The sequence below is a fragment of the Mauremys mutica genome, chromosome 1 (assembly GCF_020497125.1).
Source record: "Mauremys mutica isolate MM-2020 ecotype Southern chromosome 1, ASM2049712v1, whole genome shotgun sequence".
NCBI lineage: Eukaryota > Metazoa > Chordata > Testudines > Geoemydidae > Mauremys > Mauremys mutica.
Genome location: NC_059072.1, coordinates 165,916,040 through 165,935,318, shown reverse-complemented (window position 1 = coordinate 165,935,318; position 19,279 = coordinate 165,916,040). Strand labels below are relative to the sequence as shown.

General features: G+C 40.6%; 1 protein-coding gene across 1 annotated transcript in view; it reads left to right on the top strand.

The window, feature by feature from the left end:
- The window catches only part of LOC123361683 (ABI family member 3 binding protein), a 409,913-nt gene that overhangs the window by 256,479 nt on the left and 134,155 nt on the right, over window positions 1–19,279 (top strand). Inside the window, exons 8-11 of the mRNA XM_045001759.1 lie at window positions 5,382–5,453; window positions 6,828–6,923; window positions 7,306–7,383; window positions 18,862–18,936. Of these exons, the coding sequence (XP_044857694.1) occupies window positions 5,382–5,453; window positions 6,828–6,923; window positions 7,306–7,383; window positions 18,862–18,936 (321 nt within the window). The remainder of the gene's footprint in view (window positions 1–5,381; window positions 5,454–6,827; window positions 6,924–7,305; window positions 7,384–18,861; window positions 18,937–19,279) is intronic.

Genomic DNA, 19,279 nt, shown 5'->3' with positions numbered 1-19,279 from the left:
TTTGACAAATGAGCCATAGGACATTTGGCCCTTTTCATTTTCATAAGAACATAAGAAAGGCCGTACTGGGTCAGACCAAAGGTCCATCCAGCCCAGTATCCTGTCTATTGACAGTGACCAATACCAGGTGTCCCAGAGGGAGTGAACCTAACAGGTAATGATCAAGTGATCTCTCTCCTGCCATCCATCTCCACCCTCTGACAAACAGAGGCTAGGGACACCATTCCTTACCCATCCTGGCTAATAGCCATTAATGGACTTAACCTCCATGAATTTATCTAGTTCTCTTTTAAACCCTGTTATAGTCCTAGCCTTCACAACCTCCTCAGGCAAGGAGTTCCACAGGTTGACTGTGCACTGTGTGAAGAAGAACTTCCTTTTATTTGTTTTAAACCTAATGCCCATTAATTTCATTTGGTGTCCACTAAGTACACTATGTCCACTGGATCCCCCTTGTCCACATGTTGTTGACCCCTTCAGAGAACTCTAATAGATTAGTAAGACATGATTTCCCTTTACAGAAACCATGTTGACAATTTATGTTCTTCTATGTGTCTGACAATTTTATTCTTTGCTATTGTTTCAACTAATTTGCCCGGTGTTGACGTTAAACTTACCAGTCTGTAATTGTCAGGATCACCTCTAGAGCCCTTTTTTAAATATTGGCGTTACATTAGCTATCTTCCAGTCACTGGGTACAGAAGCCAATTTAAAGGTCAGGTTACAAACCATAGTTAATAGTTCCACAATTTCACATTTGAGTTCTTTCAGAACTCTTGGGTGAATGCATCTGGTCCCGGTTACTTGTTACTGTTAAGTTTATCAATTAATTCAAAAACCTCCTCTAGTGACACTTCAATGTGTAACAATTCCTCAGATTTGTCCCCTACAAAGAATGGCTCAGGTTTGAGAATCTCCCTAACATCCTCAGCCATGAAGACTGAAACAAAGTATTCATTTAGTTTCTCCGCAATTACTTTATCCTCTTTAAGTGCTCCTTTTGTATCTCGATCGTCCAGGGGCCCCAGTGGTTATTTAGCAGGCTTCCTACTTCTGATATACTTAAAAAACATTTTATTACCTTTTGAGTTTTTGGCTAGCTGTTCTTCAAACTCCTTTTTGGCTTCTCTTATTACATTTTTACACTTAATTTGGCAGTGTTTATGCTTCTTTCTATTTACCTCACTAGGATTTGACTTCCACTTTTTAAAAGATGCCTTTTTATCTCTCACTGCTTCTTTTACATGGTTGTTAAGCCACAGTGGCTCTTTTTTAGTTCTTTTACTGTGTTTTTTAATTTGGGGTATACATTTAAGTTGAGCCTCTATTATGGTGTCTTTGAAAGTGTCCATGCAGCTTGCAGGGATTTCACTATAGTCATTGTACCTTTTAATTTCTGTTTAACTAACCTCCTCATTTTTGCATAGTTCCCCTTTCTGAAATTAAATGCCACAGTGTTGGGCAGTTGAGGTGTTCTTCCCACCACAGGAATGTTAAATGTTGTTATATTATCGTCACTATTTCCAAGCGGTCCTGTTATAGTTATCTCTTGGACCAGATCCTGCGCTCCACTCAGGACTAAATCGAGAATTGCCTTTCCCCTTGTGGGTTCCTGTACCAGCGGCTCCAAGAAGCAGTCATTTAAAGTATCGAGAACTTTTGTCTCTGCATTTCATCCTGAGGTGACATGTACCCAGTCAATATGGGGATAATTGAAATCCCCCACTATTATTGAGTTCATTTTGATAGCCTCTCTTAATCTCCCCTAGCATTTCATTGTCACTATCACTGTCCTGGTCAGGTGGTCGATAATAGATCCCTGCTGTTATATTCTTATTAGAGCATGAAATTACTATCCATAGAGATTCTATGGAAAATGTGGATTCATTTAAGATTTTTACTTCATTTGATTCTACATTTTCTTTCACATATAGTGCCCGCCCCCCAGCACAACCTGTTCTGTCCTTTCGATATATTTTGTACCCTGGAATGATTGTGTCTCATTGATTGTCCCCACTCCACCAGGTGTCTGTGATGCCTATTATATCAATATCCTCCTTTAACATGAGGCACTCTAGTTCACCCATCTTATTAGTTAGATTTCTAGCATTTGTGTACAAGCACTTTAAAAACTTGTCACTGTTTATTTGTCTGCCTTTTTCTGATGTGTCAGATGCTTTTTTTCAGGCCCATACATTATCCTCTTCCATCCTCTCCTCAGAACACTTCATAAACACAGAGCCTCATCCTATGTTCCTAGCACATTTAAGCTCAGTGGAAGTTTTGAGTGTGATAGGAATGCTGGATTGGGCCCATTAACTGATGAATCCTCATCAATGATTTTAAGAGATAGATTAATAGTATTGTCCTCATTTTACAGATGGGTTAAATTTAAGCAGAGAGAGAAATTTAAGCCCAAAGCCACAGACGGAAGTCAGTATCAGAACCAAGTTTAGAGCACAGTAGTTTTTGGCTGCCATTCCTGCATTCAGATCACTAGAATACATGTGCATGCCATGTGGTCAGGATTTAGCCCTTTATTTTACTTATTACATGATGTCCTTGCTCTGGGTTCAAACTTGTCAGTTAGACACTGGCTTGAGTTTGGGATGATGTGGAATTGTACTGCCGTAGTGGGAGCTCAGTAACACATGCTTATGTGGTTTGGAAGCAAGATGCTCCAGGAAGCATTGTTACATAGCCTATGTCTAAACATACGGTGGTGTTTAGGGTACAGGCACTACGCATGTAGCCACACACCACAGTAAAAGGCAGACTGCATTCACACTTGTCACTAGTGTGTGTAGCTACATGCCTCAGTGAAAGGTTTCAGCAGCAGGGAGGGAGCATGTTATGGCTCTGGCAGCTATCCACTGCCAGAGCCTTTTCCGCCTGCCTCCTCATTGCCAGAGTCTTTCCTCTTTGCTGGAGCCTTTTGCTGCAGCAGGAAAGGCCTCCGGTGCTGGGAAAGGCTCCAGCAGAGGAGAAAGGTTCTGGCAGCAGGACACTGTTGTGGGAGGCACTGCTTGGGCCTGCAGAGAGCCAATGTAGGGCACATACCCTGGTGATTCAGGCATTTAGGGCACTTGTCTAAGCCATGCCTCACCATCTACTGTGCTGTTTATACCCATACTAATTGTGCATGCAGTGTCTGTACTCCACATGCCACCGTAAGTGTAGACATACTTTTAGATTGTAAGCTCTTTGGGGCTGTCTGTTCTGTGTTTGTACAGTCCCTAGTACACTGGAGTCCTGGTCCATAACTTAGGCTCTTTGGCACGGTGGTAATACAAATAATAAATAATAATGATGGTGCATGGTGCACCTTTTTAATGTTCTCCCAAGCATGCAGATGAACCACACCTGCTCCACTCTCATAAGGGTGTGTGTGCAGCATGCATTTTCCTCAGCTGCTGGCCAGTGCAGACAGAGGTTTATGTCCTGAAGCACAAGATCAGTCTTTACTTACACATTATATCTAGGCTATTTTAACTGCAGATATTTCATGTGTTTTTCTTAGAAGATGCTTGTATGCTGTTATGCCACTTTTAGCTTTTAAAGTAAATAATTTATATTGAAAGTTCTGTATTAATTAATATTTATGATGCACCCAACATGAAACATAAGAAGGGGGTTTAAAAAAGGATTAGATGTTTGTATAGTAAAAGCATAATATTCAGTTACAACAGCCAAGATAAAATAGTGTCAAGTATCAGAGGGGTAGCCGTGTTAGTCTGGTTCTGTAGAAGCAGCAAAGAATCCTGTGGCACCTTATAGACTAACAGACGTTTTGCAGCAGTGGACTTGCATCCGAAGAAGTGGGTATTCACCCACGAAAGCTCATGCTGCAAAACGTCTGTTAGTCTATAAGGTGCCACAAGATAAAATAGGGATATCAGACCTAGTTCTTCAGGGTATAAACCAATCAATGAATCCAAGGCAGAGAACAACATTTCCCGCATAAACATGGTATGGTATGAATATCTATTGCATGATTTTACACCTTCCTCTGAAGCATCTGATACTGGCTATTGTCAGACAGAATATAGGACTGCAAAGAACATTATTCCAGTGTGGCATTTTTTATTGTGTTCCTATAAATATTTGTTTTCATACTGAGTTAAAAATATCTATTACCATTGCTAATCAAATACAACAAAAACCAAAACCCTAAATATTAATTTGAATGTTTTATTTAAATTCACTTTGGCTGTGTTTAAACCCCTTTTCCATGAATATTCTAGTGCATGGGGATTCTGCAAGGAATATTTGCGGTAACAATAAATTTTAAGCAAATTTTGCAGCAAGCAAATTTTGAATTTGTAATTGAGTATTTGAACCAAAAACCTGATTCTTAGAATTATCCTTATCTGGCTTTGTGAAAGAAACATACAATGAGACCTGCATTGTCTAATTAAAGAAACTAGAACTTAGAAAATTGAATACTTGCAAGAAACTGCTAGCAAATAGGATACAGATTTAGAAATATTCACAGAAAAAACTGGTAAAAGCCGTGAAATGTCTCAAATGATTAATTATGAATTATTCACTCAGCTCTACCTGTTAAAAATACTACCACTCCTAACATTGATTAGACATGTTCCAGTGTATCTTCAGGGTCACGTGAATGGCAGGGGTGATGGGAGGGGAGTAGGAGCACACTAATAGTAGTGGTCTCCTGCCAGACATATCGTTTAATATTGTAGTGTCTCATTAAATAGCAGACACTGTCTAGGGATTTTTTAAGCTTCCGTAAATCTCATTAGCCCCAAGTTCTGCAATTCCTGATATTGGTCCTATAATATCTTGAGTATACAGCAGTAGTTCTCAACGTGGGGTCTGGAGCCCCCTGGGGGGATGGGCGCAAGCAGTTTTCAGGAGGTCTGTCAAGGAAGGCCAGTGTTAGACTCACTGGGGCCCAAGGCAGAAAGCCAAAGCCCCATCGTGCGGGGGCTGAAGCTGAAGCCTGAGCAACTTAGCTTCACGGTGCCCCTTGTGTCATGGAGCCCCAAGCAATTGCCCTGCTTGCTACCCCCTAATGCTGGCCATGAATTTTTTATAGCATGTTGGGGGGGATGAGGCTCAGAAAGAAAAAGGTTGAGAACCCCTGGTAAAGAAAATCAATCTAACATTGATGGCATGAAGCATGACATTGCGTGTATGGGAAAGGTTTGCAGTTAGGGGTGGTTTAGAAAAGAGACATCTTGCAAACCCTTAGATATGTTTGCGATAATGTAAGGAGATATGGAGCTGATATCTCTGAGCTACTGAACTGAATAAACAGGCTTTCAGAATGTTCAGAGTCCTCTGGTGTGTGTTTTTTGTTTCCTGACTTAAAATTTGTAAGTTTCTCTGATAATGCACTGTTGCTGTTTCCACAGTAATTCAAAATGTCACACGTCGGATGCTGCCTAAAACCACGGACAGGCCTTCCGTGGCAGGAGCAATACTAGGTGACTAAGACATTCCTTACTTCTCTGGCCAATAGATAAAGAGCAGTGTAAATCCTTTACATTTCCTGTCCTTTCTAGTTCTTTCTTTCTTGAGACTGGTTCAGATTTTTTTTTATTATATTTTATGATAATGATGGTGAGGGGGAGGATGCACCTGAAGTATAAAAGTGACTATTCCATGGTCAGAATATTTTAAAGGACTTATTGCCACTATTTTATCAAAAACAGTTCTTTCATATTGCAGGGGAAGGGAGAGAAGTGATTTTGCAGAGATAATCTTGAGGTGTTAAGTGAACATATGCTGGGCCCCCTCCAGGTGTGCACTAGGTCACAGGTTTCCAACTACTGGAACATATACCTGTACTGATACTTCAGCAAGGCCGACTTTAGGCCAATTCCCCCAATTCCCCAGAATCGGGCCCCGGGCCTAAGAGGGCCCCGCGCCCTAAAAAAGAGCGCCTAACTTAGGCACCTTTTTAATTTTTACTCACCCAGCGGTGCTCCAGGTCTTCGGTAGCACTTTGGCGTTGGGTCCTTCACTCGCTCAGGGTCTTCGGAGGCGGGTCCTTCAGTGCCGTGGAAGACCCGGAGCGAAGACCTGGAGTGCTGCCGGGTGAGTCATCCCTGCCGGGGCCCTGTCGAAACTATTCAAATTGGGCCCCAGACTTCCTAAAGCCGGCCCTGCACTTCAGGCTTTGTGAATGGCATACTAAGTTTCCCCACTCCACTGTCTTACTGAGACCTGTACTAAGCCCCAGTGCATCATAACTTCCTTCATTCCCGTCAGTTGTCTGGCCTGATGTAGAGCTTGTGTATCAGGTTAGAGCACACAGGTAGCAGGCACTAGATGGTGCCAACTTACTATAGTAAATGGGTACTCTTGTCTGTAAAGATTGGGAACCACTCTGCTTAAAATATCTGGAGACAAATTTATCCCCAGTGTAATGCCACTAAACTCAGGAATGGTGTATGGAAGAATCTTACACGGCATGAAATTTGTTTAGCCTAACTTTCGTTCTGTGAGCTTTAGTATTTTAACCACACATAAACAAATCCTCATTAATCACAAGACTGCAATGCAATCAAGATGTGTCCAGTTAGAATACGTGTATTGCAATGCTGAATATACCATGTCTATATACTCTAACATGTAATTGGTTCCCGTGGCCAATGATACTAGAACAGTGGTAATGTGGGGGTGGGGTCGGGGGGGAGTGAAGGAGCAGCAGCAAATGGGATTAATGATTAGACAGAACAGAGCTAAATTCTTCCCTCTGACAGTCATGCTCAGTTCTCAGTGGCTCAGAAGGTATTGCAGGGCAGATTACAGCTCACCATGTTTTGAATGAATGGCTCACTTACCTTTATGTGTAGTGCACCTTATCATTCCAGGCCTCAATGAAACACCACAACAGAAACTTCCTAAACCTGAGACATTGGGCATAGCTGAAACACCAAAGAAAATATTGGGTAAGTAGACATCTCCTATATTAAGTTAATATGGTTGGTGAGCATCATCAGAAGAGTGTATTTTGGTGTGAGAATGTACATTCAAGCAAAGCCTCTTTTTTTTCTTTTGTTTTGAGCATTTGTTTAGTCAAGTGGATAAGTAGGTGTCCAATCTTGCAAGGTTTTGAACACCAGATACTAAGAAAAAATATTTAAAAAACAATGCAGGTTTCAGAGAGCTAGTCACATGCTGTTATTGGGTGTGTGGTGAAAGCAAGTTCAGCAGTTCCCTAAGGTATTTGATTTCACGTGTTTGTTCATTTTGGAGCGGGGGTAGAAATAAATGTAAACAGGCAGAGCAGATGTATCTCTGGTATTTACAGTCTAACTTCTGCCTTTTTAGTTACAAATGAAACCCAAATATGGCCTGCTGAATCCAAAACACCAAAAGTGCAAGAAATCTCCCCACGGGCCTTCCCAGGTAATTATAGATCTGTTTTAGGTTTTTATAAATGATGTGTTACACCTTGTCCTACGATAGATTAACATAAAAATTAAAATCAGCCTTTATTTCTCTTGAGGGCTGCAGTTGAAATCAGCTGTGATCATGGCAATATCTAAATCAGTTTGGTGGTAGATGAGAACTAGAGTACAGTAACCCCGAAAACAGTCCATAATGTGAAAGTGATCTCCTGAGCAAGCTCCAGGCTGCATCATTTAGTTGATGCTTTGAGAATTGTTCCTACTGATTAAGCAAAGTGATACAGTCTAGTCAAATTTGCCCCACAATTTAGATTTTGTGAAAACAAACTTTTAACAAAAGTAAAACCAAGTTTCCTGGATTCTTTTTCATAGTACAGGAGGTTTCCCCACACAACATATTTTATATTAAATTTGTCACTTTAAATTGTTTATTACTTGCTATAGAAAATTAAAACTGCTTAAATTCTAAGTCCAAATTTTTCAAACTCAGCTGCTAAAAGTAAGGCATGTTTAAGCACCTTAAAATGTGGCCTGATTTTTGGAGGTGCTGAACACACAGCTCCCACAGACTTCATTGGCAGTTGCAGGTGTCCAGCACTTCTGAAAATCAGTCCATTTTTATTCAGGTGCTTAACTTTTAAGGCACCCAAGTTTGAAAATTTTGGTCCAAATGTCTGTTGGTCTACATGCATATATTAGAAGTGCAATACCTATTTTATTTCTTTCTGTGTTGTGTAAAAAAAAACCACCTAACAATAAAAGTTATTAAAAATTTCCCAGAAAAGATTTTTAGAAATTATCATTATATTTGTAGCCCAATCACTACAGCACAGAGAACTTAAAAGTGAAAGAAACTCTTCATCGGCAAAGCAGAGAAATATAAACAAGCAACATTAATAGTGGAAACTCATCTGGATTTGAAAAAATCTTTAAGCTTTTATTTTCAAAGGTGCTTTTTAGTAAATTGGTAAAGACATTTAAAACATAATAGTACTCATGGCTGTAAACCAGCACTGAGGACATCTTTACATGTCCATTTCATCTGCCAAATTTCAGCATTCACCAGCCTCCTTTGCACAGAGTGTAACTCCTGACAAGCTCAAATGTGAGAGGCCTTTATCTGGATTGGTGGGGTTTAACAGGGTATTGTCTCTATTATGGACCCCACTTGTAGGGGTTTGAGGGGGGAGGTGCCTGAGAGGTGGGGAAATGCATCATCTGGATGGGCCAGTAGGGCTGAGGTAACCATTGGTTTACCAGGGGGAGAATATATATAAACCCTGTCCCTCCAGTCTGAGCCCCCTCTGAAGGCTGGATTAGCAACTCAGTCTCTCCCGCCCCTGGGATTAGTGTAGGACTGAGCGTTTGGGTGTTCTGTGGGCATTATGCTAGTCACCTTTTTGGAAACTGAAAAGGATTTTTCCCCTCACTGCCAGTTTTGGTGGGTTGGGGTTTTTTTGCCTTCCCCACAGTAGGGACCTGGTGGATTGGTGAGGAGATACAGTTCAGTTTGCAGTTTAACAGGTGGCAGGTATCCAGTGCATATACTCGTTCCAGAGGGGGTCCAGTTCACCGATAAACCAGAAGTGGATTTAAGGGAAGGCATGCCCTAAAGAAGCTGGGAGTGATATTGGGGCTCCTAATGTCTGGTACAGTGAGGAGATAACCCGCTTTCCCCAGCTTCCCCAGCTCCCTAACTCTCATATGAAGGGAGGATTGTGGGGTCCCAGTAAAGGGCTGGGGACCAGCTATGAAGTGGAGAAAGGTTGCTGGCTATCCTCCACCAGTTGGAAATAAAGTTGCAGCCTGATTAAATCATGTCTTCCTTCTTACATGTCTAGGACAGTATATATGAACTCATTAGCAGTTTTAGGATTTGTGCTGCTCCAGGGTGACATCAGTTGAGAGCATTTCAGAGCTGATATTTCCATAGAGGATACTGTGCACTACATTAATGCTCTCACCTAGCCTCAGCAGTAACCCATTGCTAGAGTGAGTGTAATGGAGGTGGGTGGTAAGGTCAAAGATTAGAATGGAATAATTGCAGCTGTTACTCTATCAGAACTGCAGGTGGTAGCAATGTAGTATTCTACAGATGGATTGATTGATTAAGCTCGCTTCTGAAAGTGTGCCCCTTTTCCCCAGACTGCTGCTGGGCTTAAAGCCTGCAGTGGCTGCTGCTCTAGCTCCCTGTAATAGAATATACAGTAACTCCTCGCTTAACGTTGTAGTTATGTTCCTGAAAAAAGCTACTTTAATCGAAAGTATGTTAAGTGAATCCAATTTCCTCGTAAGAATTAATGTAAATGAGGGGGTTAGGTTCCAGGGAAAGTTTTTTCGACAGACAAAAGACTATATTTTATATATATACACACACATACACACACTATAAGTTTTAAGCAAACAGTTTAATACTGTACACAGCAATGATGATTGTGAAGCTTGGTTGAGGTGGTGAAGTCAGAGGGTGGAAGATGGAGGGATATTTCCCAGGGAATGCCTTACTGCTAAATGATGAACTAGCACTCGGCTGAGCCCTTGAGGGTTAACACATTGTTGTTAAGGTAGCCTCACACTCTACAAGGCAGCACGAATGGAGGGAGGGGAGACAGCATGGCAGAGAGAGACAGAGAGACACGCTTTTTATGTGAGTGAGAGAGCTGGGTGTTCCCCTTTAAGTATGCTGACTCCACTCTAAATACATTGCCTTTTTAAGTAGATCAGCAAGTTGAGACAGCAGCTGCTGCCAGCAAGCTCCCTCCATCCTGAGCCCTGTCCTGTCCCCCCCTGCTCTTGGAGATAGGGTACAGGAATGGGGAGCAGGAGTGGGGGGAAGAGGGTCACCCTGACATTAGCACCCCTCTTCTCCCCACCCCTCCTGCACAGCAAGCAGGAGGCTCCTGGGAGAAGCTCCAAGGCCAAGGGCAGGAGCAGCACATGGCACTGGGAGAAGGGACAACTGAACTGCTGGGCAGCTGCTGCACAGGGAACTTAGGGGAGCTGATGGGGGGCTACCGGTCCACCCTGGTTCCAAGCCCCCACCAGCTAGCTCCAATAGGCTGCTCTTTCTACAAGCAGTGGACAAAGCAGGCAGCTCCCAAACAACGTTATAAGGGAGCATTGCGTAACTTTAAACGAGCATGTTCTCTAATTGATCAGCAACGAAAGAACATTAACTGGAATGACTTTAAGTGAGGCGTTTACTGTACGCTATGCCGTCTGGTACACTGGACTAGTTGCCACCTTCATATCTTTCATCTGGAACACAGAACTGTTCTTGAATTTCTATTTTCTGTTTTGGGACAAAGTCCAAAGGGAGAACTGCCAGTGAGCTGATGATGCTCTTGGTAAAAGCATTTGGCCACCTCGGTCTGGAACTGTGTCTGTGTCACACTGTCTCTCTTTGTAGTGCTCCATTTGTTTACTTGGCTGTGAAGGGGTGGTGAAGAAAGAATATGACTGCAATACCCATTGACTCACATAGAATATACGCAAAATGAAATTAAAAAATAAGAGCTTGATCTTGAAAAACGCTTATGTGAGTGACATAATCTTACACCAGTGGTCCTACAAAAGTGAATCAGACCATTTATTTATGTGGGTAAGGGTTAAAGCATTGGATCCTAAATTTTTAACCAATTTCATCAGTGCAGTTGTCTAACTTAGCAAGATGTTCTGCCTACAATTATGGGTGATGAAATATCATTATTACCAAAAATCGCATCCATAATCACCTGATAATTTCTTTTTAAAATAATTCAAAATACATAAGATTAAAATTGTGTTATGTTTCTGAAAGTAGCAAAATTAACAAATTCAATCCCATTTGTCAGCATGTATGGGAGATATTCCGTGCATCACAACCACAAAAAAACCCAAAAACCCAACAAACAAAAAAACCTTTAGCATTTGTGTCATAAACAGATGGTTAAGGTCTCTTTTACCTGTAAAGGGTTAACAAACAGTAACCTGATGAACACCTGACCAGAGGACCAATCAGGGGACAAGATAGTTTCAAATCTCTGTGGAGGGAAGTCTTTGTCTGTGTTCTTTGTTGGGGTCTTTGTTCTCTTTTTGGATCTAAGAGAGGCCAGACATATCTCCAAGTTTTCCTGAAGTATTTTCTTCTATTCAGTATAGTAAGTATTAGAAAGGCGGTTTAGTCTTATAATTAATTTCTACATTTGCAATTGTGTGTTTGCTGGAGAAATATCTTTATTTCTGTTTGCTGTTACTTTGATTATTCTGAGAAAGGAGGGTGGCGGGGAAGCCTCTCCAGGTTTATAGCTAGACCCTGTATATTTTTCATCCTGGTGTTACAAAGATAGTGTACTTTCTTTCTTTCTTTTAATAAAATCCTTTTCTTTTTTAGAACTTAATCGATTTCTTCCCTTGTTTGGATTTTCAGGGGAAGGGAAGGGGGGATAGGGAATCCCTCTTTGTATTAAGATTCAAGGAGTTTGGATCTGTGTTCCCCTGGGAAAGTTTGGGGGAACAGGGAGTGTGCCAGACACTAAAAACCTGGCTGGTGGCAGCAAGAACCAGATCTAAGCTAGGATTTTAGTTTAGAGGAGTCCATGCAGGTCCCCATCTTGTGGACGCTAAAGTTCAAAGTGGGGAACAAACCTATGACAATTTGTATGTACACTCCCACAGGATCAAGGCTTGGGCAGGATTGTGTTTCTAGTGTTAAATAATGGGGAATATATTTTCATTTTATTGTGTATGGATTTACGCGCTAAGATCCCACAGCATTACAATAAAACTATACCTCTTTCACATTATCTGGTGTGTTTTTATAACTGAAGAAGGACCTGATTCTTCTCCCATTAAAGTCAGTTGCAAAACTCCCATTGACTTCATTGGTGCGGACCTGGGCTACAAAAGAGGCAAGACAGAAGCATTGAAATGACTGAGAAGTTTAGAAAAGTAATTGTTTGAAGAAGATTTTGCTTTGTTTTAATTTAGTTAGTGTATAGTCTTGTCACTATTCTGCTTTGTTCATAATATATGTTCTTATTGACGAAGCAGAATATATGGCCAAATCCCACTTGTCTTGCTGATTGACTTCAAATGTATGGAAGTACTTGCATGAGTAAGAGGCACAGAATTTGGCTCTTAAATCTCTCTGTACTTGTTGTATACCAGACAACATCAAAGAGGTACCATTTTACAACTGATCAGACTAGCTCAATTTTCATTATTTTTTTAAAGATCTCTATCTTTATTCTCATGAAGACATAGAGTTTCTATTCTTCACTTAAAATTTCTGACCCAGTAAATGACTTGAGAATAGAGCAGACTCATTTATTGAAGTTAAAAATTCAATTTATCTTGTGGGACTTTTAACAAATAATTTCTATAACAGTATGTTGAATATTATGGACAATAAATTCCTGGGACTAGCTACAACTCAAGTCAGTCCAATATGGAGATTCAAAATTGAGTGGTTCACCAGACTTTTGTACTCCTGGAGAGTATGTAGGGAACAAAAGAAATTTAGGATGTAGTAATGCAGAAAAAATGTGTAAGGATTGCCAACTGTCTTCTGGATGAAACTATTACCTTTAGTCTCTAAAAGTGTTTGCAGATTTCTTATTCTACAACCTCCAGGTAAGACTATTGCCAAATTCCAGTCTGAACTGTGACCGAGAAGTCTGCTTTTCAGTTATTCTTTATATTCATCCTAAAGAGCTGGAAGGAAAAGTAGGACACCTCTGCACATAGGCATTAACCATAGCCGTTCAGGGTATGGATATTGAACACTTGATTTTAACTAGAGTTGGATGCATAAAAAATATTCAGTGACTATTCTTTTTAAAATAATTAGTTTTTACTGTTTTGTCCCTTTTTGTACTCACTTTTCATAGATATTTTAGTAAATGAGTTCAATAGCCAGAGTTATTGCAGAAATAACTTATAAATGCATATTGCAAATATTTAAAGAAAATTTACTTTCTCAAATCTATACGTATTTATTGGATCTGGAGACTTGGTCCTGAGATTTATGTGTATCGAATCAGGGAACAGGAAAAAAAAAAGTGGCCTTGTGTTTCCCACCAAGACATCTCAGATGTAGAGAATTGAAAACTGGCTGCACTTTTGTGAACAAGCTAGATTCAGAATTATTCATAGAAATTATTTGATAAATAATTTTGAATAATAAATACATTCAGGAACAATTGATCTGTATGAAAAATGACCCAGGAACAGAAAATAAGTGAGAGATTCTCAAATTATTTGTCACAAAATACTTGCCCATTTCTATTTTTAACCAAGTGACAGCAGATTTTTTTTTTAACTTTATTTACTGTTGTTGTCATTCTGAATACTGGAATACTTTAGCAGTCATTTAACTTTGAAATAATCAGTTCAACAGGTAATTTTAAAAAAGTTAAACTTTCCATGGCATATATTTTGTGCTGACAATTTTGAGCATCATAGGATAAAATCCTTATCGACATCTTTTTTATGTGCTTATCAGATGCACATCTCACTATCTAACAGGCTGATTGATAGATCATTTTCACTTGTGTCCTTTAAAAATTATGAGATCTTCAACAACTTCCTATCACATGAAGATCCCTTCTTACAACAGTGTCATATACCTCCAGTTTTTATAATTCAGTGGGAGGGGTAGGGGTTCCAAAAGTATCACAACTTTGTAGATACTCAGTTTTTGAGTCAGAGTACGAAAAGTCATGCATCTTGTGTGCAGCTACTGAGGTTTCAGATGATACGCATCTTTGCTAATTATTATATCATGGTAAATATATTCCACTATTCTTTATTCAACCTTTCCTAGTGACTCAAAGAATAGCTCGCTCGCTCTCTCAAACAACCTCAGCTGCATCCACTTAAATTCCTTTGTCTTTTAAATCAAATCCTATGCATGGCTTTCACGCATGTTGTCTTGCATAAGCAGATAGGCATGCAGCTCATAAACATGCCAATGCTTCATTTCCTCTGTTCATATTTTTTCCTGTTTACATCCAGCAGTTGTGTATACTTATGTACTGTGCAGTAGTGCCACTCAAAAAAAAATCAACCATCATTTGCTAACAAATACCACAGAAATTATCAGTTATTTCCTAATTTAAGAATAGAAGGATAATGTGGTATTTCAAATACAATTATATGTTAACTGCTGGCAAATGCTGACTGTATGTTCATTTGCTCCAAATAAAGACTTGTAAAACTTTTCTATTATTATCATTACATTCTCTATATTTATTTACTAAAATATTTTATGTATTTTCATGTTTTCATAGTTCACCTTGAGGGCTGCTTCCATATTTTTTTCTTTGTGTGGTGATCATTCTTTTCAGATATCTTTCGAGTTCAGAACACTAGCATCACAAAGGGTCAAGTAGTCCCACCTTCTGTTCGTGTCATTATTTTTGTTCAACAATGTATACTTCTCTATGTTGCCAGCATTATAGTTTTTTTTTAAAAATCCTTTGAAGTGATATGCCAATGTTCCTTGTATGGCATTTCTGTCTAGCACAGTTAATATTTACTTGAATTATTTTGCATTCAAGCAAGAATTTCAGTTCTGAGTCCCTTGTGTGCAGCTTTTTAAAAAATACCTAAATATTTGTCTAGCTTCTTTTGTGTATTCTCTTGTGAAGCTGAAATTGACTGTGATAAAATGCTTACTTTCATCAATGATTAAAAGCTGTTGTGTTATAGGACAAAGTTATAGTGCTCTCTGAAGCACAGTACACCATAGGAAACTAACTTGCTGTATGGGGTAGGTCATAGTTAAAATGTTAAGTAATCCTTTATATAATTCCTTGACCATGAAAATTGTGTGTGTCCAAAAAAAAAAAAGTCATAAGAACACAGTTCAAGAAATCCATCATTTCACCTTCAGTGCTATACTGTCATATTGATGCTTTATATATAGACTATGTATGTTTATGTATGTGTACTAAATATAAAATACTGCCTTTTCCCAACATTGTACAGTGTGCTGTATATTAACTACTGTCATCCATCTTAGAGGTGGTTATATTTATTTTTTACATTTATGGACTTTTTATTGTGTATTGTTTTACAAGCTATGGAAACACGTACAGTGAAGATAATATCCTTGCACCAAACATCTTGTAATCTAAATAGACAATGAACAAATGAAGGGTGAGGGATGGGATATAACAATAAGCAGGATAACTGAGTTGTGTAGCTGAGTACCCATTTTGTTAGCTCCTTGATTTTTGTTTGTATTTTTGGTTCAGATTTTAGTCATCAAAACTAAAAATGCTATTGTACCAGAAGGGTTAGGGTTTTTCAGTGTTTTTGGCAGCCAGGCATCCCACCATTTTCTCATTTGCATCTCTCTTCCCCTTTGGTCTGAGGGTATGTCTACACTACGAAATTAGGTTGATTTTGTAGAAGTTGATTTTTTAGCATTCGATTTCATACTGTCTATTGTGTATGTCCACACTAAGCGCATTAAGTCAGTGGAGTGCGTCCTCACTACCTTAGCTAGCATTGACTTACAAAGCGGTGCATTGTGGGTAGCTATCCCACAGTTCCCGCAGTCTCCGCGGCCCATTGGAATTCTGGGTTAAGCGCCCAATGCCTGATGGGGCAAAAACTTTGTCGCGGGTGGTTTTGGGTACATGTAATCAGGCCCCCCTCCCTCCCTCCTTCTGTGAAAGCAACACAGACAGTCGTTTTGTGCCTTTTTTCCAGGGACCTGTCCGCCAGACCCGCTCAGCCCGCTGCCTGCCTGGATGATCGGAACCCCAGGCCAACAGTGGGCTGAGCGGCTCAGCCTGCTGCTGGTCTGGGGCTCCGTCTGCTGGCTCCTGCCAGCCGGGGTCCTGCTCAGCTGGCAGACCTGCCCCTTGCTCCCATGGCTTATGAAGCCTGGACAGTAGTAAGGAGCAGTTCAACTTCTGGAATGACAAATCCAGAACGAAGGATTGCACTCTATGGGCCACGTTAAAATTATTTCAGAGTCCTAGATAGCATTTAGTCCCTATAAAAGGCTTCATGAAAATTTTCTCCCGCCCCTAACAAAAATGTTAATTTATCAGAGCAGCTGAAAGGGTAAGGAACCTGGGACTATAACTTAGAGAGAGCTTCCATATTATTTAACTCATAATTGATATAATTCAAAGTAAAATTTCACAGTGCGGTCTGTTCTAAGCAGGGGCGGCTCTAGGGATTTTGCCGCCCCAAGCACGGCAGTCAGGCTGCCTCCAGCGGTTTGCCTGTGGAGGGTCCGCTGGTCCTGCAGCTTCAGCGGACCTCCCGCAGGCATGCCTGTGGGAGGTCCGCCGAAGCCGCGGGACCAGCGGACCCTCCGCAGGCAAGCCGCTGGAGGCAGCCTGCCTGCTGCCCTCATGGCGCCGGCAGAGCACCCCCCGCGGCTTGCCGCCCCAAGCACGCGCTTGGCGTGCTGGGGCCTGGAGACGCCCCTTTAGGTTCTAAGACTAAAAATGCAGGAGGGGAGTCAGAAAAAGGAACAGTGACCTGTTTCCGCCCGGTTTCAAACTGGGGACGTTTTGCATGTTAGGGGAACGCAATCACCACTACACTAAGGGGCTTTCATGTGTTAGGTGAACGTGATAACCACTACACTACAGGGCTTCTCTTTTTTCGCCACAGACTTTGCCGAACGCACAGGAATGTTTTCTCTAGCTACAGAAGCTATCTAATGCAATGTCTATATCTATGGCCTTCCTGCTCACAAAGCGGTCATGCCCCCACCCAAGGCTGACACAGCGTGGAGTGCATGTGACACAGCGACCTGGCTCAGGCAGGATCGCTAGTGAGGCCTGATACTTTTGCCGTTAAGCAAACACAGCAATTCTTTCCTGGCCTGTGCCATTGAATGCCTCCATGTATTATGCTGTGCGGGAGGACTGCATGAGCTCGGAAAACATGTCATCGCGAGTGCATTTTTTTCACCTTCTAATCTGCGATAACCTCAGGGGCGGAGATGATAGGGGGCGCGTAGAAACATTCTAGGGGGACTGCATGGTCACCTGTGCTGCTGAGTTCACCACACTGGCCAAACAGGAAATAAAATTCAAAGTTCCCAGGACTTTTCCTGTGTACCTGGCTAGTGCATCTGAGTTCAAAGTGCTGTCCAGAGCAGTGACAATGGAGCACTCTGGGATAGCTCCTGGAGGCCAATACCATCAAATTGCATCCACACTACCCCAAATTCAACCCGGCAATGTTGATTTCAGCACTAATCCCCTTGTTGGGGAGGAGTACAGAAATCGATTTTAAGAGCCCTTAAGTCGACAAAAATGGTTTCATTGTGTGGACGGGTGCAGGGTTAAATCGATATAACACTGCTAAATTTGACCTAAACTCATAGTGTAGACCAGGGCTCAGATGCCATAGACAGACTGTTCTATGATCTGATGTCTTCCATGCCTCATTTCTCAGTATTTTCCACTTTGGAATTTTTTTCTCTTAACACTACAACCCATATTTCTTAATGCTGTCTTATGTCTCCTCACCCTTTCACATTTTTTGAATAACTAGCACCACCTTCTCCTTCATAAGTCCAAATTGAACTCCGCTTGAAGTCAGTGAGAATCTTTTCATGGACTTCCATGGGAGGTGGATCAAGCCAACAGTTAGCAGAATCTTTGCATTTGCTCTAGGACTTGGGAGAATTAACTTGTGACATCATTCAAAGACATGTATCAATTCTGTAAGTTTACAGAGTGTTTTAGGTGTGGTGTTATGTCAGGACAATTTATCAAAGTGGATATGCTGTTTGATATGAATAAATCTCTTTAAGGCTCCTTTCCTAATGTTCTTGGTCTAATTACCCAAAAGAACACCTTCAGCATAGTGAGAATAATAATAATACGTTGCTCTTAGATGGCATTTTTCATACAAAGTGAGTGTTTGTGAAGTTTGTAAAGTGCTAACTAAAACTTGCAACATCTTGAGGTGGGTAAATATTTTTATCACTATTTTACAGATAGTATAACTGAGGCACAGAACAGTTTAGCAACTTGCCCATGTTTCACAGTGAGTTATCACAAAAGCTTCTGGACATAAATCTCCCCTGCTCTGACCACTAAACTTCTTTATTGCTCAATGCCTTCTGCCACAAAGAGGAATTCTAGCAAACGGGTTACACAAAAAAAACACAAACAAACTCTGCATCCAGGAATTCATTATGTACGTTTATTCAAAAGAAACTATATTTGCCATTATTTCAAAGATAAATAGGCAGGTTATTTCAGTCTGCAGTAGTCCTCTGCACTTGCCTTGTACCTATAATAGAAAATGCATTAAAATCTTGGTGCAAAACTTGCTAAAGTGTGTAAAGAGTTTCTTTAGCGCCACCACTGTAATTCCACATCAGGTTTTACTATCCAGGAATTTAATGACTAATAAATCCTTTGAATCTTAAACCCATTCTTGCTGCCTTGCATACCATGACATTAAGCAGCCTTATCTCACTCAGTTGTGTTAACCTTTTGCTTTGTAGCTACCATTGAATCAGTTCAGGAAAGCATTAAACCTACCATGTCTGCTTCCTCAGAAAAATCAGAGGCATCTCCAGGTAAAACCATCTTTTTCTCCATGTTAATTTTAACCCTTAAGCTTACTGCTCCCTGAACTCCTTTTATTACAAAAATGGCCTGAGTCTCTGCTGCATGCAATAAAAAAACATCAAATAGCCTTTTATTTTATTCTAATTGTGCACAAACCTGAAATGCCTTAGTTAATTATATACATTGTTCAGCTAACTTGACTTCCAGATTCAGATATTACATGAAGAGGCAAAACAGCTGACCCCTTTAAAAAAACAACACCTCGATGAATTCTGAGTGTGTTTTGTCCTTTTTTTATGATTACTTTTGAACCGTATGACATACTAACCTTTGAAGTACTACAGAAAAGTA